The sequence below is a fragment of the Diabrotica virgifera genome, chromosome 4, assembly GCF_917563875.1.
Source record: "Diabrotica virgifera virgifera chromosome 4, PGI_DIABVI_V3a".
NCBI lineage: Eukaryota > Metazoa > Arthropoda > Insecta > Coleoptera > Chrysomelidae > Diabrotica > Diabrotica virgifera.
In genome coordinates, this window is record NC_065446.1 from 160,539,558 (window position 1) to 160,562,302 (window position 22,745).

The following is a 22,745-nucleotide window of genomic DNA, read 5'->3' on the forward strand; positions in this document are numbered from 1 at the left end:
TACAATTATCTCAATATAGTACAATGTATGTATTTATGTACCTAAATATATACAATGTATGTTCCCTATATCCAGCTGAATGATTTACATACTGTATCTGCTTGTTCCAACTCTGTTGCTTCACCAGAAGCGAAGTTAGGAAACTATAGGCTCTTCCAAGTTGTGCCTTACCTTTTTCGCTTTCCGGTGACACAATTATAATATATCCGCTTGTTTCAACTGCGTTGCTTCACCAGACACGAAGTTAGAAAACTATAGGTTCTCCAAGTCGTGCGTTACCTATTTCGCTCTCCGGTGACACATAATATATATCTGCTTATGAATGTTTTTTTGATATTGGTAACTATTTCCGAAGTGAAAGTCGAAAGGTCAAGTTAACTTGATTTCAAACTCGAATTGTGGCTTGTGCCCAAATAAAATAGTAAATCTTATTTTTAATACATGTTATTTTTAGTACAACAATGAACTAACAATTTTTAAAAAGGTCCGCATGTACATTTTTTTATTTCAGCTTCTATTTCCGTTCAGATCGGATTTAAGTTGTTTCTTTAAATTAAATGGTTCTTTATTGAGGATCCCACAATAATGATTTTCCACGGTAAACATCAATAAGTTAGATATTTCCTTCCGACCATTCCATTACTAACAAATATTCAACTCATGCACGCCAAAACCAACAAACCACTCGCAAACCCGTCCAAATACGTATTGCGAACCATCAAAGCGTTTGTTGAAAAACCGACAGAATTTAGATCGTGGTGCGCCGTGTGCGTGCCGTTTGTGCGTCGCTTGAAAACACGTACTAATCTGACGAATACGCTGCGCGCGAGCGGCTGGCACACCGAGCAGAGCGCATATTTATATCCGCCTTTAGAGTGACTAGAGATATCATTGAAGCAGAAGGTATCCCTTCTTTGGAGTGGCCTGCTTGCTCACCCGAGCTTAATCCTATAGGAAATTTATGGGATATGCTTAAAAGAAAAATTAGAGCTCGCCGGGATAATCCACAAAACATTGCACGGCTAGTACAAGCTGCTCTTAAAGGATGGAGCAACCTACCACAACAAAATGTTGATAATTTGATTAGGAGCGTGCCCACGTAAACTGAAGCTTGCATAAGGACTGGAAGTGATAACACTGACTACCACAAAATACAAAAAAAAATAAATACAATTTAAACACTATTCGTTTTACATTGAAATTTTGTATGCTATTGACTTTAAAACAACTACTTTCAATTTGTTTGTTAAATACTTTATTGTTTTATTTAATTGTTATGTATTTGTTATTAAATTGCTTTAAAATAAATATTGTTACTTCATTTGTTTGTTTTTTTAAATTCGCACAAAATAGTAAGAAATATCAGATGATTCCATATAAGTTTGGGTGTGTGTGTGTGTGTGTGTGTGTGTGTGTGTGTGTGTGTATATAAACTACCTAATGTTTAATTTGTAAAATCTGGATTACTCTGTGGATGAGCCTCTGTGTTTAGTTCATTCGAAAAAATATGTGGTTTAAGTTTCCCAATGTATTGCTACACTTACAGGGGAGGGGATCTAGAATACTCGAATATTCCTATTTTAAATAGGGAAGCAACAATGATGTCTTTATTAGTGGCAAGAAAGCAATATTACTTTTAATCATTGCTTCTACAGTAAAACCTTCGTTAACCAAGATAATGGGGGGGGGGGGGGCGTTTCGGACAAGAATTTTGGTTAAAAATAACATTTTTCTTGTATACAATTACATAGTATTCTTGGTTAAATTGGTATTAATTAATAATACTGAGATGATTTTGTAATTTGTTGTATATTTAATTGCATTCTTTAGTTTAGTTGTATTAAAAATAATAGAGTTGGTATTAAAAATACTATGAGATGATTTCGTAATAATATGTTGTATAATTAATTGCATTCTTTAGTTGTATAAAAGCAATGTTGACAAATTACCATCGAATTGTTTCTGTTTTGTGAGAAACATTTACTTTTTATTGACGAAATTTTTTATAAACTGTTAGCCATTTCAGTTAAAAGAGGTTTTACTGTATTTGAGTATCACAAGCACTTTTTCTTTATTTTAGGACAAATCCCAGTCAATCACTGGGCATTATTCCTTTATAAGAAATTTTGTTATATTTTGAGGGACCAGTTTTATTGTTTTGTTTATATGAATTTGTGTTTCAGACATGGCGGTAAATGTTTATTCCACGAACGTTACATCTGAGAATCTATCACGTCATGATATGCTAGCATGGGTGAACGAATGTTTGCAGAGTAGTTTTGCAAAAATTGAAGAATTATGTACAGGCGCCGCATATTGCCAGTTTATGGACATGCTTTTTCCTGGATCTGTGCAATTAAAGAGAGTTAAATTTAGAACCAATTTGGAACATGAGTACATACAAAATTTCAAGATTCTTCAAGCTAGTTTTAAGAAAATGCAAGTAGATAAGGTAATTTAAAATATATCTACTATTTTTAAACAAATATTTAATTATACAGTATATACTCTATTCACTGAATGCAGTCCCAGCTAACTAGTAAGTTCAGTAAAGTATATTCAGTAAATTTATACAAGTTTTAAATTAAATAAATACGCAATGATTCAACTGAACATCTATACAAATTATTGTATATAGGTTGGTATCTTTCAGTGGACAACTACCCTAAAAGGCTAGCCATTAGTAAAAGTTAATATTTTAATTTAATCTCTTGCTGAAAACCCAATTCTCCGGATTAAAATGTCATTAAGCTAAGTAACAAAAGGGAAAGTCCATTCAAAATTTGTAAGAACTATCTCTGGATCACAAATGATGCTTTGTTGCCGCCAGCCACCTCGAATATTATAAAAATTGTTTTGTATAAAGTTACAAACAAGTGATATCGGCTGTGTACCTACATAATGTCCTATATGATTTTGGATAACTTTTCAGGAGAGAGTAAAAACTATTTTAGTTTTTACTAAAAAAAAGAAATTCTGAAAACAGAAAGCCACAAAATTGAACCAATTCTAGTGGGACCAGAGGTGACAACAGTTATAAGGGATTGTCAAGGAGATGAGAGAATATTGTAGGCGTGTCAAGCCTTGAGAATAAAGAAGTACTATTGCAATGGCGTTAGTATTAATAAAATATTCAAAAGGAAGCTCACAGTTGATGAGAGTGTTTCACAGTTATGATCCATTATAGAGCATTACGCTACAAGTCTTGGAATAAAAAGAAAGGCTGCTCACTCCTAGATATCTGAAACTGGTAATAAGTACCAACGGACATCAAAATGGAGTGTTACTTCAAGCATATTTCAAAAATGAATTTGAAATCAAGACTGAAGCACTTGTGCTACAAAGAATAACAAAGAATTAAGATCCAAAGAATGTACAGTGGAACCCCGATAACCCGGAAGTCCGGCTAACCCGGACCGATTTTTATCAGACAAACGTTTCAACAATAAAAATGTATGTAATATAATATTTGAGAGATAATGGGTATTTGTGTAATTTGAACTAAACGGTAGTAAAAATGACTCATGGCACACGGCGGCAGAGCCGATTATCGGAAACAACAGACACCTGTTATTCCTTTTTTGTACACCTATTTATTTCAAACTGTATTAGCATTGTTTAAAAAATACTAAAAGACTACATATTTAAAAAATTATTTTTTAAACAAAGGTCTTAGTCGGTTCTTAAATAACAAACGATTGTGACCAATTGTGTGTAGTACACAGTCGTATTGTTCGCTTCGGTTATGTAATCGTGCTTCAGATAAGTTTGTGATTGCGTGTTTTTTGTCTACGTTTCTACGTAATGGCAACAAAATGTAAAAATGTTGTAGTGACAATGGAAAAGAAACTAGAAGCATTAGGTAGGATTGATAAAGGCGAATCTTTAAAAACAATTGCAGCATCATAATGGTGTCGGTATATCTACAGTATCGGATTGGAAGAAAAATAGAACTAAAATCGAAGAATTTTGTTTCAAAATGATAACAAAAGACAGTTTGGACAGTCGGTGCCGGTGCAAAGCTAATAAAGCTAAAAATGAGACTCGACGACGCTTTGTATGTGTGGTTCTGTGCGGAACGCGAACGTGGTTTACCAGTGAAGAAATGAACAATACTCTATACAACTATACGTAATTTAGATGTGTACTGTGCATATATATTTGATGTTATTTCAATTATAACGGAGTTTATTTGTAAGTATACCGTATTTTATTAATTTTTACCATATTCTCCGGCTCGCCCGGATTTTCGATAACCCGGATCGGCCGCGGTCCCGATTAATCCGAGTTGTCGAGGTTCCACTGTAGTTTGATATTACTTGATGTGGTAATTCAAATGAAAGATGGTGTGCTCAGCCAAAATACTAAATTGGATTGGATAATGTCAGGGATAGTAACCAAGCATATATCTTAAGATACATAAAATAAAAAAAATATTGTGAGTTGGAAGAAGTAGATCAAAGATATACTCTTTCAGCAGAAGAAAATGAATAATATTATAAAAGAACAGTAAAACATGACAATGAAGTAAGATTTGAAGTTGAAATACCTTTTATGTTAAACTTATACAAAGGAGAGAAATTAATTTGGCTCTGAAACGGTTTTTTCAAAAACAGGGGTTAGCCATTTTTACCTAAAAAGATTTGACATCTGTTTTCAAAAAATATTACTAAGAGAATTGTGTTTAAAGAATGTATAACCACAAAGTTGTTGAAGTTGATCGATGATTTTTTTAAATGGGAATAGGAGTTGTGTGCTAGCTCAATTGAAAGGGTATTCAATTCTCTATTTAGTAATATCCACCAATGATGTTTATATATACTTGGAGGACAAACAAATAGAAGAAGTAGAAAAGTTCTGCTATCTGGGTAGTCTAGTAAGTGCAACAGGTGGCAATGAAAAAGACTTACCAAGGAGAATAGGCTTAGTACAAAACGCCTTTAACACATTACGTAAGGTATGGGCATCGACAAGTATTAGTACAAAAACGAAACTGCGCCTTTTCCAGACAAATGTGAAATCAGTATATGGAGCTGAAACATGGAAATATAACAAAAAACTTTTTCAAAAAATACAATCTTTTGTGAACAGATGTCTACGAATAATATTAAAAGATCTGTGGTGAATAACAAACGAGGAAAAAATAGAAATTGCAATAAAAAAGCGGAAATGGAGGTGGATAGGTCACACGTTACGGAAACCCCTGGAAACCTCAAATATAGCGAGACAAGCTTTACACTACAGTCTACCAGGTAAAAGAAAACAAGGAAGACCACAAGCCACATGGAAGAGAACGATAGAAAAAAGAACTTCGACAAGATAATTTAACATGGAACGAAGCAAAAAATATTGCAAAGAACAGAAGAGAGTGGAGAAAATTAATCAATAAAATTGGATGGGACTCAAGCAATGATGCGTGAGGCTAGCAACCCTATCATCAAACATTTTGCTTTACTATTTTGCTATTGAAACACTGATGAGCCCTTTGCTCCACTATGGAGCTATATGATTTATACCGATTGAGAAATTTCTCATGGTTGGTATGGGCCTTTAATGAGAGCGACAAAGAGGCAAGTATTTATTATACATTTAAAACGGGCTAGAAGATATACGTCGGCAAAGCGAGGTAGCGCCAAAAACCCATTTCTTGTCGTAGGTAGGGCTTTCTCAACACAGCGTTGCCAAAGTATATTTAAAAAAGAAAATAACAAAGTAGAAAAAATCATAATATTTAACTTTTTGAAAACGAATATAATAAACAAATAAAAAAACTTAAATTAAAAGAAAAAAACTTAGGTAAAAAAATAGTGTTTTCACCCATTTTAAAAAAGTGGGTGAAAAAGGTTGAATTATATTTCAACGTTTTCACATTTTTTTTAAATGGATGAAAACAATATTTTTTTATTTGAGTTTTTTTCTTTTAAATAATTTGTTTATTATATTCGTTAACAAAAAGCTAAATATTATAATTTTTTCTACAGTAGAGCGTCGATTATCCGAACGTCGATCAACCGAACGACCGGTTATCCGAACTCCCGACTCCTGCGCCCCGCACTCGAGTACTGAGCAAGCATTAGTAATTAACTCTTAAAATATCTTCAATTTTCTTCAATTTTGTATCCAAAAATATGTTGTTGCAAAGACTGCACTTTATTGTTTAATTGCTATTTGTCATTATCAAGGTATAAACAAATATAGTTATATAAATATGGTTTTCATTCACTTGTGGATAAATATGTATGACAATCTCAATTTAGTTCGATTATCTGAACAAATCGGTTTTCCGAACGCCCATGTCCCCCAATTAGTTCGGATAATCGACGCTCTACTGTACTTTGTTATTTTCTTTTTTAAATCTACTTTGGCAACGCTGTGCTGAGAAAGCCCTACCTGCTACACGAAGTGGGTTGTTAGCGCTACCTCGCTTTGCCGGCGTATATCTTCTAGCCCGTTTTAAATGTATAATAAATACATGTCTCTTTGTCGCTCTCATTAAAGGCCCAGACCAACCATGAGAAATTTTTCAATCGGTATATATTCAGTAATATAAACATTAACATAATTATTTATATAGGGTGTCCAAAAAAAAGATTATTGTAATTGACACAAAAAGGAGAATGTAAGCAATTTATTTCAAAATACATTTTACTGCTGTCAGAAAACAGGTAAAAATGTTTGTTTTACAAATAAACATTGCTTTTCGCTTAAATTCAATGTTCAAACTCCTAAGAGACAGGTGGGTGGCAGCTTTAACATTGAATTTAAACGAAAAAAAAAACAATACTTATTAAATTTGTCAAATAAACATTGCTTTCTGTTTTCTGACAGCACTAAAATGTATTCTGAATTAAAGGAATTACATACACTCTTCTTTTTGTCTCAATTTAATTCAAAAGACATTTTTCTGGACTTTATAAATAATGGTGTTAACGTTTATATTACTGAATAGAGAATTAAATAACCTTTCAAATGAGCAATCACACAACCCCTACTCATTTAAAAAATTATCGATTACGTCATCACGCCCAGATGGATGACGTCACTATATATATGCCAAAAAATCATAATTTAAAAATATAAATCGACCTATTTCAGGATTTCTCTCCAAAATCGCACATTCTCGAGAAAATGAATTTATTCCAACCTAAATGTCCTCACTGTATGTATATAAATTCACTTCTGGTTCTTCTATTAGCATTGGCTATAAAGAAATTGTTTTTATTCTCCTGAAAAATTTTGTTATTTTGATTTATTACACTTTTTCTAATAGGAACATGCGATGTATTGTGTATGATAGGAGGTTGGCATCTCATATTTTCTCATCTGTTAGTGTTGCTATATTCTATTTGTTCACTTCTTTAAGTATTGGCAACCAAAGCCTGCTGCATTCTGCTGATGGATTTGCTACCCATTTTTTTTCATTTAGTAGGATGAGGGCTATTTTTTTATTGTTCTCTTTTTCATCTGTTCCTTCATGACTATTGATGCATCTTCATTTAAAGATCCATTGATGCCTAATGTGACAAAAGCATCAACCTAAAGATTGTTTATTAGTTGGTCAGTTGAATCGTTGCTTATAGGCTTTTCATCGATTGTCATTTGTTTCAATCTCCTGTCATATGTTGTATAATCTGTGTATAATATTAATATACACGGATTATACTACACATGACAAAAGCTCGAAACAAATGACTGAATGAAAAGCCCTATTACTTATCCGAAACCCACTTAAGTTCACCGAATATACTTAAGTTACATTTCCTTTTTGTATGTCTTGATTTTATTTTGATGTATCTTAATATAACATTTTTATTCACACATTTGTTTGTTGATTAAATTTTCTGCATATTACAAATCTACGATGTTTTGAATTGATGCAATTACAGATAATTCCTGTAGATAAATTGATAAAAGGCAGATTCCAGGATAACTTTGAATTTCTGCAATGGTTCAAGAAATTTTTTGATGCAAATTATGATGGGCGGCAATACGAGGCCTTGGAGGCGAGAGCGGGTGTTTCTCTCGGTGCGGGGGCCACTAACAATGGCCACAGCGTCCAGCACCACATCGCTCCAGCCCCAAAACCCCATATACAGAACAGACAGGGTAACCATTGAATGATGTTTAGAGAATATAGCATTTTACTTGAGTTATTGAAATTGTCTGACACTATAGTAGGCATTTTTCAACTTTCGATTTAAAAAAAATGTTAAGCAAAAATTTGAAAAACTCCTCTGTAGAAAAACAAATTTCTTTAATTCATGTATAGAGGCCTCTGTATTATGTACAAGCGGGCATGAATGCCTTTTCTTTTTAAAAGTTTGTCTTCTCTTACAATGTCTCATTTTTCAGTCTATTTATACCTTTTCAGGTAGTGATAGAACGGAAGACAGACCATGAGAAAGAAAAGGATCTTAACAAAGTAGTCGTGATACGCCTAGCTTCATTTACTTTGGATAACAGAAAATAGAAATCAGTCTCTGTGCATAATTCTGAAAATAATTATTGAACATTAATTATATAGTGCGCCACACTCAACAGGAAGTAGTCTTCATAAACAAACTATCAACAATATTAGAAATTCCTTCCAAAGATCAGTAGATCCGTAGTGACTACAAACTTAAATTACTAAGACTAGACCCAGCTGAATTCTGATTTAATCTACTATAAGAAAATCTTATCAATATTTTATCGGAAGTGTCCCCGAAAATAGTGCGTTCCTTTAAGGTATGGATATAATACACAATTTAGAACAAAAAAGTCCTATAACATTTTTTTCTAAAGTTAACCGTTTCCAAGAAAAAAGTTACATTGTTCTCCATATAAGTGAATTTTTATTCTCATGAATTTAAATGACATGGCAACGGGCGTAGAAGAACTTGTTGTGACTGTTGAAAATTTAACCTAATGGAACCCCTTGCTTATTGACTATTTGAGGTGTGATATTTGGGGTTGTTGACATCGGTAGGTACCCACCTGCAAAATAATTATTTCTTGCTGTAATAATGTGGCATTTTTGCTGTTATCTGAATGCATTAAGGTTTTATAATTAGGGCTCGAAATTTTACATAAATTATAACTTTTACTTAAGTAACTATGGTTTAATTCCTAAAATGTAAATGCACATAGGAAAAATTATTTGTACCTACGTAATATTTTTCTGAAATCTATTAAAACATCGAATAATTTTAAATGTGTTATCCAGAATATTTTTCAAAGCTCTGTGGGGCTCCATCGTGACGAAACCACATTTCACGTCGTGTTTGCAAAGGCACTTCAAGAAGTACCGGCAGAACATTTTACAAGAAATTTATAGGCCTCTCCATTTAGTGTTCTGGGTAATTCATAAAATATTGCACACTATTGTGTATCCTTTACAAAGTAATGGATATAATATTTGTTTGATACCCAAAATACCTACTTGTTAAGAAATAAGAAACACTGTTCTTTTGGTACAGAATAAAAATAGATAACCAATTATGCCAAATATTCAATGTCAATAACACCAATATTCTTGGTTTGTTTGATATGAGGGGACGACCATGAACAGGGTGAAAAAATGTAAACACTAGACAGTTTGGTTGATATTTACATTATCTTACCTACCAGATACAACTACTGACCTACAAACCTACTATTGTGACTGTCTTTGAATTACACATTGTTGCCAGACTTCAGTTTGCATAGCAAAATGTATTTTCGTTTTTTGGTCAAACAGCTGAATTTAAAAAAAAATGTTATAAGACTTTTTTACTCTACATTGTAACTTCTACCTACACCTTTAAGGAACGCACTATTTTAGGGGACACTGTATATTTGATATTGATAATATATATGTAAGAGACTTCAGCAGCGCCGAACAAAAAGGAAAAAAGCCATATTAAAACGTTCTAGACGAGATTGTTAACCACCATAATAAAGTTACTGAGATTCTACAAACAGATAAACAACTGTAGACATGAATTCAAACCCAGAACACACCATAAAATATGGGATGGTACTATAATTAGTGGCAAGAAACAAATACTTAACAGATGGGCGAGTCAATCTAAAGAACTGCAGAATGGAAATCATAAAGATGGTATGGAGGCTCCCATTTCAAATTATTGAAAACGATCGGCAACAACTCACTATCGAAGGACAAATTAGACAAGCCATTTTAAAGTTAAAAATTTTTATAAATTTTCACAGAATTTTTAGACTTTGAGAACGATTTGTGGAGTGGAAATCGAAATGTCAGTTGTTAGTTAAAAATGTAATTTTATTACAATAAATTGTGAGTTAATCCCATATATACCTAATATTTAAATTAGACATGCCACAATAAATCAGTTTAATAACCATACTAATTTTAGTTTTTAGCCTGTGTCCTTATTTTTTATGGCTCTAAGTAAAATGACTGTATTTCAAAGCATTATCTTGTGGAACAATAGCAGTGATTTCAGAACTTGTATTACTTGCACTTGGCTTTTCCTTTTTAGTGTACATGTTTTAATACATGCATTTGGTTTATTCTTCCTCATTTTAAAACTAAAAAAAAATCAGTAACTAAAAAGGCTAAGTGTAGGAAATTGTTTTTAGAAAAAGTAACAATGTCTCTGCTTCTTTTTCGTGATTTACGCTGTTGTCTTGTCACTGTAGTGTCGGTTTTGGGCAATTCATTGATTTGTACATTTCAAATGATTTTCATATAACGACGGATGAATTTTAAAAATAGCAAATATGTACAAGTCAATGTTAATTTATAAAACAGTTCTTGGCCTGTGGTTCATTCATTTTGTACCATACTATTTTTTCATTTTAGCTACTATGAATTTATATTTTGCCAGTAATTCAAACCTAAGGTCTGTCGTTAAAAAGGGCTTAATTGAAACAATCTATATGTTTTAACTGGTTTTATCTAACATAGAATATAATAATGTAACGCGAATTAAACTCGTGGTTCGAATTACATGCATTGTACAGTGAACCCGTTAATTTTTATTTCTAAATGAGCATTCTCTCAATTTTTTTTTATTTTCCTTTATATTATAGACGTCATTTATATGAGCATGATGACTATAATTTTTTAAATATGTAGGTATATCATATTTTAAATACACATACCGGCAAAATTAGCGGAACACCTTAAAAATGGGACATGTATGATGTCTCAAATTTCCTAAACCAGTGGTCCGATTTGAGTGATTCTTTTAGTATGTTATAGCCTTATTATTTAAGAATATCATTGTGATAATAATGTTGCTAGACAGGTAAATATCATTTTATACCGGGTGTACCAATCATACTGTGTTTTTTTCTTAAAGTTTGGAACACCCTGTGGAATATTCTAGCATATGTAAAATATTAAAATTAAAACTCAATTGTAAAGCTAGGCTTTCTTAACATTTTCCTTTTCGATTCATTTAATTATGTGGGATAATAAAAAAGTTATGTGCGTTCACAACTATCCATGTTTTTCATCAATAAATCCTCATAGTAGGGGAAGAAAGTATGATCAATTTGCAGTTACTCGGGCGTTATGGGGACCTATTCGATTGTGAAGAGTATGTGCCAAAAGCAGAAAAAGGTTAAGTTAAGTTTTCCATATAGTGGGGGACTTTTCATTTTTTAATTGAATTTTCCATTTGAAACAATCGTTTTTTTCCTATTATAGCGCGATCTATCCATATTTCGAAAACATGTGTCTAATAAAAGTTGCTTATTTTTAAGTAAAGAATCCAAATCTGCAATAAAAATTGGGGCTCCTATTTAAGATTCTAAATTAAATCCCCCACCCTCACCTTCGTGGGGGCTCGTGTTTGGTGCCATTCGATAGATTTTTCAAAAATATTGAATACATGTATTTTGCAGTTTTTCGATCTGATGTTCATTTTTCGCTGATGTTGTATATAAAATTTGTAAAAAAACATGCAAAAATAAATACTGAATATTACATACTTGATTCAAATGCATGTGCTCTCAGCGTTTGACATTAAAACCCCCTCGAAGCTAGTTTAGCTGAAATCCACGGGAGGTCGTCATTGTGACATCGCTTACATCGCTTAGTAATTTATTTATTTAATACATCTATTGAATTACTTTGGGCTTGTTTATTAAACTAAGCAGATAATGATGGTAGGGGAGCGCAAGCGGGGATTTTTGCAGTTACTCGAGCGCGTCAGATTATCACATGGGGAGAAACCTTGTACCCTGTAAATGTATCTATACCATTATATTGGTTCGTATTAACACCGGGGAATTCATTAAGGGGGGACCGAAAAAAAATCTATTCTTAGAAAAATTTGAAATCTTTAGATTAAGATAAGGTAAGTTAAGTACATGAAAAATAGTGTATATTTCAAAAATCTGACGATTTGAGCGGGGCGTAAGAAAATTCGTCAAAATTGAACGTCAGATCGAAAAACTAAAAAATACGTGTTCAATATGTTTCAAAAATCTGTCGAGTAATACTAAACACGTCACCCCACGGAGAGGGGTGGGGGGTAAATTAAAAATTTTCAATACGATATTTTGCGAAATGAACATAAGATCGTAAAACTGCAAAATATACGTATTCAATATTTTTCAAAAATCTATCGAATGGCACCAAACACGAACCCCCGCGGAGGTGGGGTGGGGAGTTACTTTAAAATCTTAAGTAGGAGCCCCCAATTTTTATTGCAGATTTGGATTCTTGACGTAAAAATAAGCAACTTTTATTCGCAACATTTTTTCCAATTATGGATAGATGGCGCTCTAATCAGAAAAAACAATTGGTGAACATGGAAAATTTAATTAAAAAATGGAGAGTCCCACACTTTATGGAAAACTTAACTTTTTTTAGTTTTAGCACCCACTCTTCTTAATCCAATAGGTCCCCTATCGAGTAACTGCAAATTTAGCATACTTTCCTCCCCTACTGTGAGGTTTTATTGATGAAAAACATGGCTAGTTGTTAAAGCCCATAACTTTTTTATTTTTTAACATAAGCAAATAACTCAAAAAAGAAAATGTTAAGAAAGCCTAAGGCTATAATTAAGCTTTAATTTCAATATTTTATGTAGGCTAGAATATTCCAAAGGGTGTTCCGAATTTTAAGAAAAAAACACAGTATGATTGTTACACCCGGTATAAAATGACATTTAACTCTCTAGCAACAATATTATTACAACGATATTCTTAAATAGTAAGGCTATAACATACTAAAAGAATCACTAAAGTCGGATTACAGGTTTAGGAAATTCGAAACATCAAACATGTCTCATTTTTAATAGTCCATGTGGTGAGACCGCTCCCGTCTAAAAAAATTTCTGATTCGGTTTCTATTCAAAAATGTCCCCTTTAAACAAATCTGAAGGGTGCCGGGCGGAATGTTTGGGCAGAAATTGTTTAAACAATTTTTTTAAACAAATACAAAAGATCACGTTTTTTTGCTCCAGAACATATATTTTTGAGTTTTGTGGATCATTCTGAACAAGAAAGGTATCTTGTAAATTTTCTCAGAAATTGATAGTTTTCGAGTTATAGGCGATTTAAAATCTGAAAAATGCGAAAATACGCATTTTCGAGGCTTAAAAACTCATATTTAAATTAGTATTTTTGAGGTTACCTGATACTTAGATTGAAGACTGAACATTCAGCTTCAAGATTCTGAAGAGTGATCGCGTCTAACTTTAATTTATACCGTTGTTTTTTAATTGTTAAATATGCGTGTTTATCCGATCTTTTTGCCGATGCGGCGCGCTCCATTTCAAAAATCTCCTATTTTCATCCAAAAATATTTTTTCTAGATTCTTTGGGACATTCTAAATAAAATAAGTTTCTTGACATTTTTCTCAAAAGTTAATAGTTTTTAAGTTATAAGCGATTTAAAATCCGAAAATGCGTTTTTTTTTTGTTATTTTTCGGATTTTAAATCGCTTATAGGTAACTTAAAAACTATAAACTTTTGAGAAAAATGGCAAGAAACTTATTTTATTTAGAATATCACAAAGAATCTAGAAAAAATATTTTTCGGAGGAAAATAGGAGATTTTTGAAATGGAGCGCGTCGCACCGGCAAAAAAATCGAATAAACACGCATATTTAACAATTAAAAAACAACGGTATAAATTAAAGTTACACGCGATCACTCTTCAGAATCTTGAAGCTGAATGTTTAAACTTCAATGTAAATATCTGGCAACCTCAAAGATACTAATTTAAATATGAGTTTTTAGGCCTCGAAAATGCGTATTTTCGCATTTTTCAGATTTTAAGACGCCTATAACTCGAAAACTATCAATTTTTGAGAAAATTTACAAGATACCTTTATTGTTAAGAATTACCCACAAAACTTAAAAATATATGTACCGGGTCAAAAAAACGTGATCTTTTGTATTTGTTTAAAAAAATTGTTTAAACAATTTCGGCCCAAAAATTCCGACCGGCACCCTTCAGATTTGATTAAAGGGGACATTTTTGAATCGGAATCCACAAAGAAACCGAATCAAAAATTTTTTTCAGGCGGGAGCGGTCTCACTACATGGACTATAAGGTGTTCGGCTAATTTTGCCGGTGTGTGTCCATTCAATCATACCAATATTAGTCTAGGGGAAAGACGGATTTCGTGGCAGATTGAGGTCCATGAGATTTTACAATTGATTTACATGTATTTTGACCCGCTCAATCTGAATCTTCAACATAATTCGAATTTTTGGGTAGGAATTTGTTGTTAATAATTTAATTTAAATGCTTATCACTAATAAACTAATAAATATGCAGTCTGTTCCAACGAAAATTTGACCCCCCACAGAAACTCGGAAACCAAGAGCTTCTTCAAAATTAAAAAGAAACACGTCAATTTATATTGGGAGGGGGACGAATTTTCATGCAAAATTCATGCCTTCAAATGTAACCCCCTACTGCAGCGCATCAACCCCCAGTTTTTTTTAAAGCAAGTGGGCTGATTGACACATCATTTGAAAGGTTATTTTTTTTTCTCTACACGACACTTTCTTTTTTTAATTTACGTAATAAGTTGAATTACGAAGATTATTTCATTCATAGGAGATTCTGACCAATAGAAAGCTACAGACATGCAAATTAAGGTGATAATTTTTGATAATCTCCCGTCGTTAAGCATATTACGTCAGATGCCCTTCGTTGCTACGAAAAAATACATTCAGTGACATTAATGACAAATGTTTTAAAAATTATAAAAGTGATGACTTTCAACCGTCAAATACATATTTATAACAACTGTGTGTTTAATTTCACTAATTGGTACTTACATATATAAATTACAATAAAATTTTGGTTTTGAACAGTTTTATTCATGAAATAATCGCAACAAATTGCACTCGAACTCTAAAATTAATATAGAATTTTAGAGCTCTTGTGCAATTACTACTGATAATACCCACTCGACTACACTTGCTATTTAAAAAAAACTGGCGGTTGATGCGGGGCAGTAGGGGGTTACATTTGAGAGCATGAATTTTGCATGAAAATTAGTCTCCCTTTCAATACAAATTAACTTGTTTTTTAAATTGTAAAGAAACTCTTTGTTTCTGGGGGAGGGGGTCGAACTTTTCGTTAGAACACACTGTATACCCGGTTTGTAAATGAGTTTTATTTCTTTAAAAAAGACAAACCAAACTTTGAACAATGATAATCAGTCCATAAGAAGCCGAAATATTGCAAACTTAATTAAAAAATAACAATTTATATCGACCATATCAGACATTTTTGCACATAACTTTGCTTTTGCTCAACTTAAGAAAGATTATAGCACCTCATTTTAAAATAAGTTTTGAAAAATTAAATTTTATGAATTTTTGACGAAGTTATATAATTTTAAAATATACAATATACAATGTATGTACTGCTGGTTCCTAAAAAAACTGATACGACTCTTAGTAAGATTTGATCATTTTGAGCAGTGTATTTGATTGGTTTGACATTATATTATTTTATTATTACAGACAAATAATAAAATAAACAAACAAACAACAGATTACATTTAATTCACAAATTGTAAAAATTATTAAGGTCTAAATTTTGATATTATTTTGAATTCTTGCAGTTTTCGCATCTTCAAAAGGATTCTCTTCAAAACCCTCCAAAAGCGTACGATCTTCATGAGCGGTAGATATTTTTGGTCTTCCAGAACCTTGCTTTCTTTCGAGAGTTTCTTGTTCTCTCCATCTTTTATTAATATTAAAAACTGTTGTTCTGCTTACGTTAACATGGTTTTTTACGGCAGATAGTGACCAACCATCGTATAATTTCGTTACAATTCTTGCTTTTAATTCTTTGCTAGCATGTGGAGCCATTTTTTGAGGTTGAACAGAACAAGTTATCTGACAAATTTTAAGATTTGGCAGTGACAGTATGTAAATAATAAGTATTTCCACCTACCTCTACCGAAAGTATACTTTTCCGGACCTGTTTGTAGGGAGCAAAGTTGTACTTTTCCTCCCTAGGGAGGAAAAGTAAAAGTGACGTCATGGTATTTCATTCATGAAATATAACTTATTGACGCCCTGTACAATATCAATCTATTTTCTATTACGTAAGTATCTATACCTTTTAACGTTTATTTATAAAACACCCTGTATTTTGCAGAATGGTAAAAAACAGTAAATTATTATTTTGATTTAACAATGTTTACATTAATAATTTAACTTATATTTGACAGTTGACAGATATATTGTACCTACTTGTTAGTTTTAGTTTTAATAAATTTTGTTGGTTAGTTACATAAATAAATAAGTAAAAATGAAAAATGACTTGTTATTAATTTGAGGAAGGTGGAAAAACCATATGTATAACATGGGAGTAAAGTGCCTTTTCCTCCCTTGAATGATTACTGCCCTCCGCTACGCGTCGGGCAGTAAACTTCATTCTCGGGAGGAAAAGTAGCACTTTCCTCCCTTGTTATACAAATAGCTATTTATCCTTCAAAATGATCTGCTCAATTTTCTACAAAATACGCTTTAAGAGTCGTATCAGTTTTTTTAGGAACCAGCTGTACATGTAAAAAAACCATCGAATTTTTTTGAAAATTAGGGTTGCCAGCTGTTAAAAACGCGAGGTATCAGACATAACGAAAAAAATTAGCGCACAACGCGACTGGTTTGAGAGGGTTGACAATGTTTGATGGCGAATGTGAGTTATTAAAGCAGCCATCTTGTCAAACCAGTCATCATGTTAAACCAGTGGCGTTGCGTGCCATCTTTCTTTCAGTGTATCTCTGAAACCTTACGTTTTGTAATTTGCGGTCATTTTTTCACATACAACCTTGTATCATCTTATTAGGAAAAAATTAGCTTTAATTTGATATAAAAAACATGCACCTACATCATGAATGACAACTACGATAAATCCAAATTGCATAGACACCAAGTTGGATACGATCCTATTCATAACACCAACTCGCATACATAATTAAGAAACATAAATATATGGAAGAATATATTTAAAAATTGAATTAATAATGCCATGCTATTATATGTATAATGTACAGTATGTGTGTGTGTGAAAAAATGGCTTGGATGCGGTTCCGTTAGCCACAGATTTTTATTTTATTTTTACCTCAATTTATTAGTTTTGTTATATTCCCACCTATCTGACTCAAATGACTATATTTGTTTCTTTCAAGTAGTTTATGAGTAATTTAAATATTTCCATTTTATGACTCTCGTTAATTTTGCATTCAAAGAAAATATGGTTCAAATCTCTAATCGAAACATTATCACAAAAACAGACTGATGAATTAACTATTCCTAATTTGTGCAGATGTGCCTCATATTTTCCGTGTCGAGTTTTTAATCTGACGATAGTAGAAATATCTTGCTTTGGCAGGTTATACTTAAATATGTATTCAGGTGGCGGAGGAAGTTCTTGATGTAAAGAAAAATATAAATTTTTTGATATGCTTGAAATATTTTTCCATTGTTTTTTAATAATGTACAGTAGCATGACACCATTAATTTAATTTCTAAATATATTCTTCCATATATTTATTTTTCTTAAGAGGATCGGTACGTATTTTCGGCTGCAATGCTATTCAAATGGGGATTCATTTTTTTTCGAATCCTGAAAAAACTAATAAGTATTTTTGAAAAATTTAAACGCAGAATGAAAGATCACGTTATTAGCGAGGGCCGAAAGTCCCTGAGAACTTCTATAATGTTTATTTTAATAAGTTACAGGGGTGAAAAACTAAGAGAAAATTTAGTGTGATTTTTAAATTCAAATATATCATTCAAAATAAACTTTTTATTTATTCTAAGGGACTTTCGGCCCTCGGTAATAATTTAGTCTTTCATTCTGCGTTTAAATTTTTCAAAAATATTTATTGGTTTTTTCAGGATTCGAAAAAAATAAACACAATGCCGTGGTAATATTTTCCAAATCTATATTTGTCTTACAACGCACTCAGCCGAATATAATATTGTCAGCATATATTGTCAGTCAGACACTGACAATCAGTGACAATTTTAAATATTTGACATTGCATCGGGAATATGTTGAGTTATTGATTAAATATTATTGAAATATAGTGTATTTGATAAATAATTGATTTAAGACGTGAACTTAATAAAAAGTTATTTATTGTGTATTATTTGTGGAAGATCCAAGCAGAGAATACATCAGGATAATATATTCTGTGATCCAAGTATTTTGTTGTTAAAGATGTTCAAAATTGTAAGCGTTCCATAACAATATATTATTAAAAAATCACTTTAACACTTTTCTTCTTTTCTCGATTGAGTATTAGTCTTTGTTGTACAAATAAATTATTACAATCACTGAATACATAGTTAGTGAAAAAATTATCACATTTATTAACTGAATTAATAATTTCCAATTATAAAAATAACAGTTATCCAAGAACATTCAAAACCCATCTCTTTAAATTAATGATGACATTTTCAAGTAGAATGACATTCTAGTAATGTTTTCATATCCATACCAGTGTGAATTTTACTACACGTAATTTGCCGTGTAAAGACAGAAAAAGTAGGGATACACGTAAAATATTTGCGAATTATGTACCCATAACCTTAATATGTATGCGAGTTGGGGTGTTATGAATAGGATCGTATCCAACTTGGTGTCTGCATTTTGGATTTATTGTAGTTACGCGTGACATTTCAACCCTGACAGAAATGGTGGTGACATCTAGTGACTGTCTCAATTAGAATCAAACAAATTTAATCATTGCGTTGACCAACTATTCATTTTTAGTCAATGGTACTGTTAATTTAATTAAAACTATCTGCGGCAACTTTTTGATTGGCAATCTGTCATCAATGTATTCTCCTATTAAATGCATATAAAAATGTGATTATAATTAACTAACTTATGAACGTTTCTGCAGATCTGAACTGATTCTGCAGTGGGATCTCATACTATAATGAGCAGTTTGAGATTTACAAGACACGCAGGAGCTATTTTTAGAGGTATTAATATTACAAAGTGCGAGTACACTACAGTATACAAGCGCATCAGCTGGGTCAATTTCAAATTACTGTATTTTAGCGAAAACTACATCAAATCAGTTTAGTAAAGCTCAAAATGTTACTAGTCCTCATTAATGTAATATGTAATACATTTTTTGATCTCGTATCACCGAAAAATGTTATCGACAAATTCGCTTGTTTTTTTTTACACCTAAAATGTATACTTTCAACTTATTATAACTTATTATAACCGTCAAAAATTGATAATTGATGCACAAGTTAAAAGAGATGGAAAACTAAAATTCAGATTGTTGTCCTCTGATGGCTTTTTGGAATATCTCGGACATATTACACGTGGAGAGAGATACAACTTGCTCCAACTCATTATGCAGGGAAAGATTCAAGGAAAAAGGAGTATAGGGAGACGCAGAATATCGTGGCTGAGCAACCTGAGTGAATAGTATGGATGTACATCAAATGAACTTTTCAGAGCAGCAGTCTCCAAAGTAAGAATAGCTATGATGATTGCCTTCGCGGAGATATGACATCCTTCGCGGAGATGGCACTTGAAGAAGAAGATGCCGTTTAAGATTTAAATATGTAAAAAGAAAAACAGAGTGATGATCAAAATTTAATTTTTCAAAATTCATTATAGTTTTAAAATGAGGTGCTTTAAATCTTTTTTACGTTTAGTCCTGTTTCCAGTGGGGGTACAACGGCCTCCTTAATTCAGATGGACTTACCCAAGTTTTTTTTTATGTATTTTGACCCGTAGAACACGAATTTTTTGGGTAACAGTCGATCAGGATGTCGTTAAGATTGTTATAAACAAAGAACTTGAGGAATCACATAACAGCGATTTTTTGCAAAACAACATTTTTTGTATTTTTTGAGTCCTTCTAAGCAAAAAATGTTTTTACAAGTTTTTTCGTAGGATGTATATCCTACGAAACATTCGTAGGATGTATATCCTGACATAAACGCGGTTGAACTTTCAAAAAATCGAAAAATTGCTATTTTTGAACCCGAATAACTTTTGATTGAAAAATCAAATAGCAATTCTGCTTACCGCATTTGAAAGTTCAAGTCAAATTCTATCGGTTTTGATTACTTTTATTGCTAAAAATTAAATTTTTTAATCTTAAACAAAGCTATTAACACATTAGTGTAGGAAACAGAGGTTGAACCTCGCAAAATGGACACAAGTCCGGTTTTATTTTACTTCTGGTATATCAAGGGGTGCTTATTATAAGATTACCTTTTTCTTAAAAAATTTCGCCCCTGAACCCCCCTTTTCATCCCTTTAAAGGGGGTAATTTGTGGTTTTTGCGAAACGTAGCCCTTCCTGCACGTTTTGCAAAAATTTTATGTAATAGTAAAATGAAGAGGACTATATTTCCTACTATTTATTTCTCGACAGCATATGTCTATCACAAACCGGTTAGCGGGGGTGGCGCCCCAAAATTGTCAAGTTTTTAAAAAATATGTTTTTAAAAAAATTATTTTTTCCTAACTGTAATGAAAATTAAGAAGAGTATCTGGGGAGATTAATCACAAATAAATGGCTGCTTTTTTGGTATAGGTTTCATTTAAGGGCAATTGCCCTTTTTTTAATTACAGGGTGTTACAGTTTAAAAAACCCCTTTTTATACCATCTGAACCGCCTATGCTAAAGTAAAAAAATTTTCAGCCATTATCCATGTACTGGTGTTATTTACAAATTTCTATAATACACCCCCATTTTTTTTCCAGAACCACCCATAAAAAAGGAGAATTAATAAAGAAAGTGATTTTCTTGGAATCCTCCACACACCATGCCCTTTATTAAAATGCTTCATATACCATTTTATGCATGTTCTCATTATCCATACACAGACACCAAAAGCGATTTCTTAATGCAACCCTTGTAACCAAAAAAAATAAAGGGGGGTTGAAAAAAAATTTTTTTTTGCTTTTTGACCCATATTGACATATGCTCCATCAATAGGGTTTTTCATAAATATATATGATTATTGCAACATCCCTGCGGAAACTACCCCTATCCTTAAAAATAAACTGCAGAAACTACCCCTATCCCTTGGAGAGCATGTTTTGACGATTTTCTCATTACCTATGCATTTTTTTAAAACAAAACTTATAAAGAATAATTAAAGACCACTATTTTCTCTACAAATAAGGTCCTATGCATTATTTTCGTATAGGTAAGCAACCGTTACGAGTTACGGCAGTGGCGCCGAAAACCTCCGAAATGATTTGACGGGCTCCAGTTTTTGTTTTTTGTTTTTTTTTTTTTTTTTTCGTCACCTATTCATTTTATGGATAACGTACTTGGTAAATAAAAGAACACACTGTCTGCTACACATTATGACCAATGCATATTTTATTTTCTTTGCACCCTAAAGCCACAGTGGTGGCCCAAAATAATTTTTTGATTATTTTCTTTATTAATTCTCCTTTTTTTGGGGTGGTTCCGGGGAAAATATGGGGGTGCATTTTACAAATTTGTAAATAACACTATGGTTTGTTTTTAACCAAGAGGAGTGATTCAAATTTACCGCGTTGTATTGCTTGTTTGTAATAGGTCCAACCGCAGACAAGTTTACTCCACTGCTATAAAATTTTGACACTTAATGACATTTATCAAATTTTGACTATAGTTACATTTCATAGGTTAATTAAATTATATCGGCGATTTTTGTGTTTTCTGTATTATTCCTTTAATTTTTAGATTGTTAGTCTGTTCTAATATAAAAAGCAGTCGTTTTTGGAACTCTTTAGCGACGTATTAATTTAATATAATATTTACGGATTACCGTTGAGGGCCGACTAGATCAGCCAAAAAAGAAGATGTATTTGGTTATTATTCTAGTGACTTTCTTGGGTGTGAATCTGTCTTTTTAGTTTACTCCTCCTGGTTAAAAAATAAACTATAGTACATGGATAATCGCTGAAAGTTTTTTTACTCTAGCATAGGCGGTTCAGATGGTATAAAAAGGGTTTTTTTTAATGTAACACCCTGTAATTAAAAAATTTGCAATTGCCTTTAAATGAAACCTATACCAAAAAATCAGCCACTTATTTGTGATTAATTGCCACAGGGTTTCTTCTTAATTTTCATTACAGTTAGGGAAAAATATTTTTTTTAAAAACATATTTTTTAAACATTTGTTAACTTTGGGGCGCCACCCCCACTAAACGGTGGGTGATAGACATATGCTGTCGGGAAATAAATAGTAGGAAATATAGTCCTCTTCATTTTACTATTAAATAAATTTTTTGGAAAACGTACAGGAAGGGCTACGTTTCGCAAAAAC

At 32.1% G+C, this 22,745-nt stretch overlaps 1 protein-coding gene across 4 annotated transcripts in view; it reads left to right on the forward strand.

Moving 5' to 3' along the window:
• Positions 1-22,745, forward strand: part of LOC114332946 (microtubule-associated protein RP/EB family member 1) — a 66,656-nt gene that overhangs the window by 18,513 nt on the left and 25,398 nt on the right. For 3 of the 4 annotated variants that reach the window (XM_028282750.2, XM_028282751.2, XM_050648461.1), the window contains one exon: positions 2,184-2,452. In XM_028282750.2, coding sequence (XP_028138551.1) covers positions 2,186-2,452 — 267 coding nt within the window. In that variant the 5' untranslated portion in view covers positions 2,184-2,185. Of the gene's footprint in view, positions 1-2,183; positions 2,453-7,886; positions 8,107-22,745 lie in introns of all 4 variants that reach the window. The other variant, XM_028282752.2, reaches the window with a different exon arrangement.